The sequence below is a fragment of the Cebus imitator genome, unplaced genomic scaffold (assembly GCF_001604975.1).
Source record: "Cebus imitator isolate Cc_AM_T3 unplaced genomic scaffold, Cebus_imitator-1.0 Scaffold6, whole genome shotgun sequence".
NCBI lineage: Eukaryota > Metazoa > Chordata > Mammalia > Primates > Cebidae > Cebus > Cebus imitator.
Window position 1 is genome coordinate 13842206 of NW_016107321.1, and position 9937 is coordinate 13852142.

General features: G+C 43.1%; 1 protein-coding gene and 1 non-coding gene across 2 annotated transcripts in view; both read right to left on the reverse strand.

The window, feature by feature from the left end:
* Positions 1-9937, reverse strand: part of MTHFD1L (methylenetetrahydrofolate dehydrogenase (NADP+ dependent) 1 like) — a 207573-nt gene that overhangs the window by 157116 nt on the left and 40520 nt on the right. Inside the window, exons 6-7 of the mRNA XM_017539199.2 lie at positions 2744-2880; positions 941-987 (exon numbers count right to left, since the gene is read on the reverse strand). Of these exons, the coding sequence (XP_017394688.1) occupies positions 941-987; positions 2744-2880 (184 nt within the window). The remainder of the gene's footprint in view (positions 1-940; positions 988-2743; positions 2881-9937) is intronic.
* LOC119472823 lies at positions 374-475 on the reverse strand. The gene has a single exon (XR_005202001.1). It is a non-coding gene; the product is annotated as a U6 spliceosomal RNA (small nuclear RNA).

Here is a 9937-nt window from a genome sequence, read left to right on the forward strand (position 1 = left end):
AAAAAAAAAAAAAAAAAAAAGAATCTGCAAGGAGCTTGACCCAGGGGAGAAAAGAAGGCAGGTGGGGACCTGCAAACAGGGAAGCAGGGGCAGCCGGCCATGGGGGCCTCCTGTTCTGTACTGAAGGGTGACAGGTGACAGCAGAAATCACAGAACAGGAAAGTGACCCGCTCAGATTTGGGTTTCAGAAGCTTGCCGGGGCCCGAATGGTGAGGCTGATGCAGAGAGTAGAAGTGAACTGGTCACTAGTTAGTTACAGGCGACGAAGAGATAATGCAGAACGCAGGGGGTGTTTTAGAAAAGGAAGAATTAACAACATCAGTTATTTTTGCCCATTTTCCTCTGGAACTCTTTTATTTTGGAGTCCTTTTTTTTTAAAATGGGACACTTCACACATTTGCATGTCATCTTCATGCAGGGACCATGCTAATCTCTGTGTCATTCCAGTTTTAATATTTGTGCTGCCAAGGCTCACACTGGAGCCTGAACTGAAAGGGGGAAGCATCAGGTCTTTGTGAACTTGGCAGTACAGCAGGTGACCGAGGGAGGCACAGACGCACATTCTCTCATCCAGACCTGCAAGGCCAGCAGGGTTTCAGAATTTTTTGGAGTTTAGAAAGGCAGTGTGATTTACATGTAGTTTATTTATAAAACACCCCAAGCAGGGGCTCAGTCAGCACCTGTTAATCAAAACTAATTTTTCTACAGCAATATGTACGAATATTCACACCAAGTAGCACAGACAAAATCCATATAAAGCTCACCACAGTAAATGTCAGGGTGTGCCACTGCATGAGTTAGGCAAACATTTTGGGGTTTCAGAGCCTTGAGGACTTTGGGACTGTGGATGAGGGTCTGTGGGCCTGCGTGGAGGGAGCAGAGGACAGATGTCAGGAAGGAAATACAGTGATACCTGACCCACACCTCTTTAAGTTCTTACCTCCTCCATGGGGATGACCTGGGCATATCCACCACCGGCGGCTCCTCCTAAACAACAGAGCAAGTGGCATTTCAAACGGGTCACCAAGTACACCTGCCACAATGGACACAGCCTGAGGCACGCAGCTCCCCAACCCCAACAGAGAGGCATCACACTCAAGATGAAGTAACAAAAGGCAGACAGAGACATTAATGGTTATGTCCAAGCGGAACAGAAAAAAAAAAAAAGTTGATACTTTGTCTAACTATGCAGTTTAAAGACCTCCATTTCCTTTCTTAAAAAAAAAAGGTAAAAGTAACAGAGCAGCTGTCAAACCAGGATATGAGATTATTTTGTTAATTTATTATTAGGTCTCTGTGACTATGCTTTATCTAACGCTTTTATGTTTCAGAAAACTTTGTTTAAAAAAATTCCACTTTGGCTGGGTGAGGTGGCTCACGCCTGTAATCCCAGCACTTAGGGAAGCTGAGGAGGGCAGATCACTTAAGGTCAGGAGTTTGAGACCAGCCTGGCCAACATGATGAAACCCCATCTCAATTAAAAATACGAAAGTTAGCTGGGCATGGTGGCGGGTGCCTGTAATCCAAGCTACTTGGGAGGCTGAGGCTAGAAAATCACTTGAACCCGGGAGGCGGAGGTTGGAAGGAGTTGAGACTACGCCACTGCACTCCAGCCTGGGTGACCAAGCGAGACTCTGTCTCAAAACAAACCAAAAAAACAAAAACAAAAAGAACCCCACCGCATAGCCACCTCAGACAAATAAATTATAAACTTCAATTTATTTCAGATAACAGTATGTAAGATTTGTCACGCTGCTTATCCCTCAAAATGTTGGTTATGGGAGTAAAAGAACTTCTCTTTCGTAAAGCAGGAACAACACCGCCCATGTGTATATCAACTGACAGTATCCTCGTTCTCTAAGTGCTTTCTCGTTTGATCCTCACAACAACTGGGCGAGCCTGGTGCCGCTCTCAGCGGTTTACACTTTTAGAGATGCGGCTCCGAGAGGCTGTGACTGGCTCAAGTTGCCCAGGGTCACACCGCAGTAGGAAACACGGCTGTGACTAAAGCCTTGGCCTTCTTGCTCCCACTCTAGTGTTCATTCCGCTACATGATGCATGACACGCTATGAGTTATCAGTACTTAATGAGATAAGAGTTATTCATATTTGTTAACAGTAATATAAATATCGTTAAAAAAAAAAAAAACCACAAAGTGCCAAGAACAAACTGTAATTTTAGCCATAAACAGGATTGTAAAGTGAGCTAAGGAATGATTTCATGATAAATCATGGCAGAAGGAGTAATGAATGGGAAGGTGCCAGAGATCAGCCCAACCACAGCCAGAGCAGAATTTCACCACAACTCGCTGTCCACAGCCAGTCCGTCTCCAGAGAGCTCTGCAGGCCCCACACAGCAATTCCAATGAGCCAAGACTAAAGCAGAGGGAAAGACCTTTCCCCGGAACTGGGATGATCAAACACCGATATGGATGGCAGTGTTTCAAGACCACTTGGCAAAGACGGCCCTGATAACATGTGATAACTCTCAAGGTGGGAGCCTTGAGCAATGCAGCCTCAGGAATAGGCTCCTGAGAGGTCCAGGGAAGCCCTGGCAGCCCCCACTGCTCATCGTCATGCCCAGGGCCCAACATGGGGTGACCCCTGCGTACCAAGTGTGCAGCAAAGAAATGTGCCAGGTCCCCTTGAAAAGTCTTAACTCTTTATCTGTTGACGATGTTCTTTTTAAAATTTTCTCCCCCCAACTTTGCCCTGAAAAGTACACTAGTTGTTAAAGACAGTACCTTTCACTCCAAATGTCGGTCCTTGGGAAGGCTGCCTCAGACAGGCAAAGGAGTTGACATTCAGGTGCGCCGTCAGAGCTTGCACAAGCCCGATGGTGACTGTGCTCTTCCCTTCTCCAAGAGGCGTGGGCGTGATCCTGAGTTTGAGGGGAAAGGTTGAATTTAATATTTCCTAGACAACCTAGGCAAAGCCAGCCGAAGACACCAGAATCAACTGTGAGGGTGCTTATTCCAAAATGCACTCCATAATTTAATTTTCTCGGGCTATTACAGTCTACACACATCACACAGGCCAGGCATAAGCCAAAGTCAAGATACAGACACACCTTTACCAAGAGACCAAAAAAGGAAATGTTACTGGGCAGTGCCAATAACAACATCAATTACAAGAAAGGCCATAAAACCATTCATCCAAATGGCTTAAATTATTAAGCTGATGATGGCATTTCTTGCTGATGAATTTGTAGCACTTGTTCTTCCTGAGGCATTTACTGGGGCAATGTGGGCACAGGGCCTACGGTGTGGGCATGGGGCCTTGGATGAGTAGTGCACTGCCAGACTCTCAGGATTAGAAGGGACCCTAAAGCCCTCACTTGTCCTTCTCCTCCCAGATATCCCTGCCCAGGAGTTCTCCCTGCCACGCTTGAACACAGATGTGATAAGGTCTTGACCTCCAGGGTGGCCCACTCATTTCCAGACAGCTATTACCGTTCAAAAGTTCTTTGTTCTAAATAGAAGGCATCTGCATTCTTTTTGTGTCCCGGCTCTTGGAATCTGACACACTCAGCCTGATCCCTTTCCATATGACAGTCCTTCAAATACTCAGAGCCAAAGACCTGATGTATCCTATGGCGGAAACTTGTGCTCTTGAGAAGCTTATTGCTGATGACAACACTCTATAACACCAAATGTTCCCGTGTTCATAACATCACAGTATTGGGTGCTGAAGAGAGCCTATTACATTAGCAAGCATAGCCTCATAAAATCGTTCTTTAGCACACCACAAGCATCGTTAAAAACTTTAAAGGCTGTCATTTGGGTTTACGATTTGGTCTTCCGTGAGTTACTGTGAGCCACGTTGTCAGGGACACTTAGCCATAACAAATCCAATAGTTCTGACCTACAAAACCTAGGGATGTGACCAGAAAGAAGGAATGTCTTTAGAGGCATCATTGTACCCTGCAATTCCATGAGTCATTCATTCAGCAGATATTTTTCAAGCACTGCTAGAGTCAGGCACTACGCTAGACCCTGGGGCACAGTGATGATCCAGCCAGACTCCACTCTACCCTCACCAGCTTCTAGCTGATCTGAATACATCAGCAATTTCGATAAATGTGACCAACACTAAGACAGGAAAATAGGGCAATCAGACTGAATTGTGAGGGGACGTGCAAGAAGGATCTAACTAGATTTGAACATCTGGGAATGATTCCTGGAGGAAAACATCTTAGGTGAGACCTGACAAATGAATAAACGTTAACCAGCTAAAACTGAGAATAGACTGGGGCAGTTGGCAGGAGAGGTGCTATGCTTCATATTTATGGGGTTAATTATTTTTGTGCCCTTATTTGATAGATGAGGAAACTGAGGCACAGAGTTTAAGCAACATGCCCACAGTCACACAACTGGTAAGCAGTAGAGCTGGGAGGCAAAGCCAGTCATCTAACTTAACCAGGTTCTCCATGGATGGAAATACTATAATTAGCCATTTAAAGCATGGAACGGGTAAGATCACCCAAGGACAGTGCACTGAGTGAGAAAAGGGGTAAGGACAGAAGAGTGAAGTACATTTTCTTTTAATGAGCAGTCAGAAGAAGAGAGTCCAAAAGGAAACTAGGAAGGTGTACTAGAAAATAAGAGAACCTGGCTGTGTGCAGTGGTTCATGCTTGGAATCCTAGCACTTTGGGAGGCTAAGGTAGGAAGGTTGCTTGAGCCAAGGAGTTCGAGACCAGCCTGGACAATATAGTGAGACCCTGTCTCTAAAAATATAAAAAATAAATAAAAAATAAGAGAACCTTGGAGAAGAAGGAAGGCCAAGGAAGAGACTGATTCCAGGAAAGTCAAATGCACTGAAGCAGGAAGCAGGATGAGGACCCAGTGGTCAGTGGATTCGCTGGTACCCGCTGTGGCCAGAAGCCGGTGAGCCTATCCCAACACCGCTGCATGGAAGAAACCTCAGACTCCTGAAGCCACAAGACCCTGGCTTATCAGTCACCTCTGCATCTGTCTAAATAGCAGATTTGGAGTGGGGTCAAGGCGAAGACGGAAAAGTTATACAAAGATGTTAATACTTCCACGTGGAGTCAACTTTCTGTTTTCTTGGATACAACATCAATAAAGGCAGCTAAAAGCCCACAGGCATCACAGTCTTAGAAGAGCCTATAAAGAAACTGTGGCATCAAACACGGTGCCATTTAAGTACCGTACTGAGCATTTGGTGTTTGCAGAGGACTAAGTGGTTTACTTAAACTGTGTCACATGAAGGATTGCATTTCCATTCCCAGGGATATGCTAGCATAGCTGCCGGAGAAAGCCAAAAGCAGACACGCCCAGAGATGACCTCCTCAAAACTCTGTCTAGCCATCCAATTCTTAATTAAAAACACAGGACCGCTCAGCTTTCGGCCAACTAATACAATTCAGGAAAATCACAAAGTAGGAAGTATTTATTGGGAGCAATAAAAGGGGAGCTACGATAAAAATTTTATTTCACCTCCTTCCTGCGTTTGGTATCAAAATTTTTTTTTCGTTTTTCCCTATCGTCAGCTCAGATTCCAAATCATCATTGGTGATTTAGAAAAGAATGAGCACCACCAAGGTAATCCAATTTTTTTCTTTGGGAGCTTAGAGATGGAACCGTGACTTTTGTTCATTACCTTCCTCCATTTCTCCCGGCAGCTTTCTGTGCTCCCTTCCTGATTTCTAGAGCACTGATTACGTGATTATTCTAGAACTTTTCAGATAGTTAATTTAACTTAAATGATAAACATTCTGACGTGCCTCTCTTGCCTACCAGGCCACACACTTGCTGAGGTAAAGGACAATGCTCACTCCCTTTGCACCCCTATCACCAGTTCAGGGCACAGACCAGCAAAAAAGAATTGACAATGGAATGATGCCCGCTTTTTTTTTTTTTTTTTTTTAAGAAGGAGTTTCTCTCTGTCATCCAGGCTGGAGTGCAGTGGTACAATCTCTACTCGCTGCAACCTCCGCCTCCCAGGCTCAAGCAATTCTCCTGCCTCGCCCTCCCAAGAAGCTGGGATTACAGGTGCCCAATACCATGTCTGGCTAATTTTTATATTTGTGGTAGAAACAGAGTTTCACCATGTTGGCCAGGCTGGTCTCAAACTCCTGACCTCAAATGATCCACCTGCCTCAGCCTCCCAAAGTGCTGGGATTACAGGTGTGAGCCACCATACCCAGCCAGAATAACATCTTTTTAAAGATGAGTATTATTTATTGGCAGCTACAGTAAAAATTGTCAAAGTACCTGTGACCATTTGGACATAATCTGGAAAGTAGTTTATAATTTACCCAAAGGTCAAAAAGATGGCTTATCCAGAGAGAAGCGATAAAACTTTGAACTATTCTCAAGACCCAGAATCTTGTTGAATGGTACCACTGCCATTCGCCATGGACCTAACCACGCACTCCAAAACTACATGCTGAGGTAGCATATGAACAGAAATCATCCATCCCAGGCATTTTTAGGATCTGGGAGGGTTTTTTTTTTTTTTTGAGATGGACTTTTGCTCTTGTTACCCAGGCTGGAGTGCAATGGCATGATCTCCGCTCACCGCAACCTCTGCCTCCTGGGTTCAAGCAATTCTCCTGCCTCAGCCTCCTGAGTAGCTGGGACTACAGGCATGTGCCACTATGCCCAGCTAATTTTTGTATTTTTAGTAAAGATGGGGTTTCACCATGTTGACCAGGATGGTTTTGATCTCTGGACCTCATGATCCACCCGCCTTGGCCTCCCAAAGTGCTGGGATTACAGGCGTGAGCCACCGCACCTGGCCACTGGGAGGGTTTTAAAGCCTTTATGATCTAACGATAAACTCCACAGTGCATTTGGTGATGTTTCTCATTACACTTGATTTAGGTAAACATTTCAAAGGCCCCATGGTAGGTGCTTTCTTCTAAATACTTGTGTTTTATTCTCCAAGCTGCACAAATAAAAGAAAATCTCACAGACAGTTATTCAAGGTAGAAAAGCAAAATCTTAGAAAAGCCAGTAAAGATTATTTTTACATTGTACCAAAATAATGGGTTGAAACATTTTTGTAAAAATCCAGTCAGGTATTTGGCCCTCTGCAGAAAAAAAAAGAAAAAAAGAAAAAAAGAAACAAGATAAAGTAATGTGAATGATTTTAATTTTTTTTTTTAATGTGAAATTCAGTCCATTCCCAGATCTGATTGGGCTTCTTTTTTAGCTGCTCTGTCCAACAAATTCAGGGAAATTCTAGAAACTTCTGCACAGAAATGGGTACAGGCCTTATGGAAACTGAGATTCAAATGCCCTGCAGCTGCACTCCAAGTCAAGTTCTCAAACAAAATTCCTTTTCATTAGTGTAACGGGGAAAATATGTAAAACTCAAGAGTCTCTAAGATTCTTTTGGCATATTTCCCTGAACAATTCCCAATACTTTTCATTTTGTCAGGCAAAGCAAATAAAGTGATGTGTAGGTGTAAATACCATCTGATGTGTACTTGATGAAATGCAGATGACTCTGACTGAATAAGAAATCCTAAAGTTTGAAGAACGGCTTTTTAAAAGAATTAATCTGTTCTGCATGTGGGTTATTAATAGAAGATTTTTTAAAAATCTCATTGTTTTACATTTTAATCCCATTGCTGATATATTTAAATTACATTTCTACATAAATGTAAATACATAATAACACATATATCGTTATTTAGTTTTATTTAAAAATTTCTTGGGTATTTGAATTCTTCTAAAGCATAGAAAAAGATTTATGTTATAGTTTTAGAGAAAAAGGTAGGACAAAAATGGAATTATAGCATGATCTCAATATGTACAAAGGATGAATGTATAAATAAAATCTTGAGTTAAGAGCTATCTCCTTTTTTTTTTTACTTTTCTTTATGTTAAATTTTTTACAATAAGCTAATATTATTTTCAGAATTAAAAAAGACTTTCAGAAAAAGGAAATAATTCTCCATTTAATGGAGGGATCATTTATATTTTGAAAGAAGTTGTAACAGTGCATATAATGCTTTGATAACATCATTTCCCCCTAACTCTTGACCTGGTTAAATGAAAAAATGTGAAGGTGAATTTTATTTCAAATTGTCTTTTCACTTTAAATTAGAAATGCTGCTTTAAACCAGTGCTGCCTTTTGCTGCTTGTATTTTTAAAAGATGGGTCTTGCTATGTTACTCAGGTTGGTCTTGAACTCTTGCCCTCAAGTGATCGACCCACCTCAGCCTCCTGAGTAACTGGATGATAGGCACAAGCCACCATGCCAGGCCCACTTTAGACTATAGATAAAATATTTGCCTGTGGCCTAAACTGATCTCAATCATTCAGCATTTAAAGGATTCAATATTGACGACAGTTTACAGCCCTAAAAAGTATACCATTTATTGTGTTGGGGAGAACACAATAAATGTTCATTCTTCCCTTACACAATCCAGTATAAGGGAAAAGGCCAGTGTGGCTATTTCCTAAAAATCTTCAAGCTCTGCCACAAATGCATACGTGTATCATAATCTTACCTGCACGGTAGTTTTTTCTCCAATTCAGTTTTTTAAATAGAGACAGGCCATTTAATTTTTGTTCCTTCAAAGGTCTTTGTTAGGTAAAGGAATATATATCACAATTTCAGAAAAAGAATTATTAATCTCTTGGTGTTTAAGCTGATCTTAAAAATTCATGTTTTATCTCTTTTCTATTTACAACATGGCAGGCCAACTTCAGCTCTATTATACATGTTAATGCTAGCAAAGAACCAACGTGGAGAAATATTTTACTGGCCAAGGACACATTGGCTGTAACCCTTGAGAGCCATGCCAGTTAGCATTCTCCAGCATGAGGCTGGAGGCCCAGCTTTGATGACAAGTAAGTAACCTGACAACAATATATCATAGCTTTGTTTGAGAAGTATCAGTTTTGTGTTCCTAGCTAAGGACAGGGCCATCCATGTCTGGATTTCTGATTTGATGGACAAGCCCAAAATGGAGTAACGCAGAGGCCCTGGATAAGAAAATCTGCTGCATGATTCTTCCTTCATAAACAGACAGCACATCCTACTCAGTTTTCCTTAAGTGTTCCCATCTAAACAGGGTGAAAAAACCTGCAAACCCACCTCCCAAGATCACGTGAAGCCTGGACGAAGGGAACCAATTCCATAAATCAAATGCTTTTAAAGGTCTTAATGGCCAAGAGTTTGTTTATTCATTGCAAACAAACATGCATCAAGCATACTGCCATAAAAGCAACCCTGGGCCGGGCATGGTGGCTCACGCCTGTAATCCCAGCACGTTGGGAGGCCAAGATGGGTGGATCACCTGAGGTTGGGAGGCGGAGGTTGCAGTAAGCCAAGGTTGCACCATTGCCCTCCAGCCTGGGCAACAAGAGTGAAACTCTGCTTCAAAAGAAAAAAAAAAGCTACCCTGACTAAACTATGCCCCAAACTTTGAGACCCCAGAGCCAATCTAACCAGAGGTAGCTCTTTGCAGAGTTTTAGGCCCAGAGGGGATGACTGCAGGTGGAGCCAACCCCCTCCCATCAGCAAGGAACTTTCCCGTACTCAGTTATGGGGACATTAAGTTTGGGGTTCTAGATTGGAAAGGGACTCAGGAATCTAACTGCAGTGAGCCTGGAAGCCTGAGGGAGAAGGGTTGAGCCACAGACAACTGAGTGAGGTGTGCAGCAGAAATGAATTCCTCACAACGCCAGCTGCGCAGGGATTCTGAGAGGCCCTGGCTATCTGTCCCTCTTACAAAAAAGCTGCAGAAGCTGGGCGCAGTGGCTCACACCTCTAATCTCAGCACTTTGGGAGGATGAGGGCGGGGGACCACTAGAGGCCAGGAGATGGAAGGTCAGCCTGGCCAACGTGGTGAAAACCCCTCTCTAAAAATATAGGAAAAAACTTAGCCAGGCATGGTGGTGCATGCCTGGAATCTCAGCTACTTGGGAAGCTGAGGCAGGAGAATTGCTCGAACCT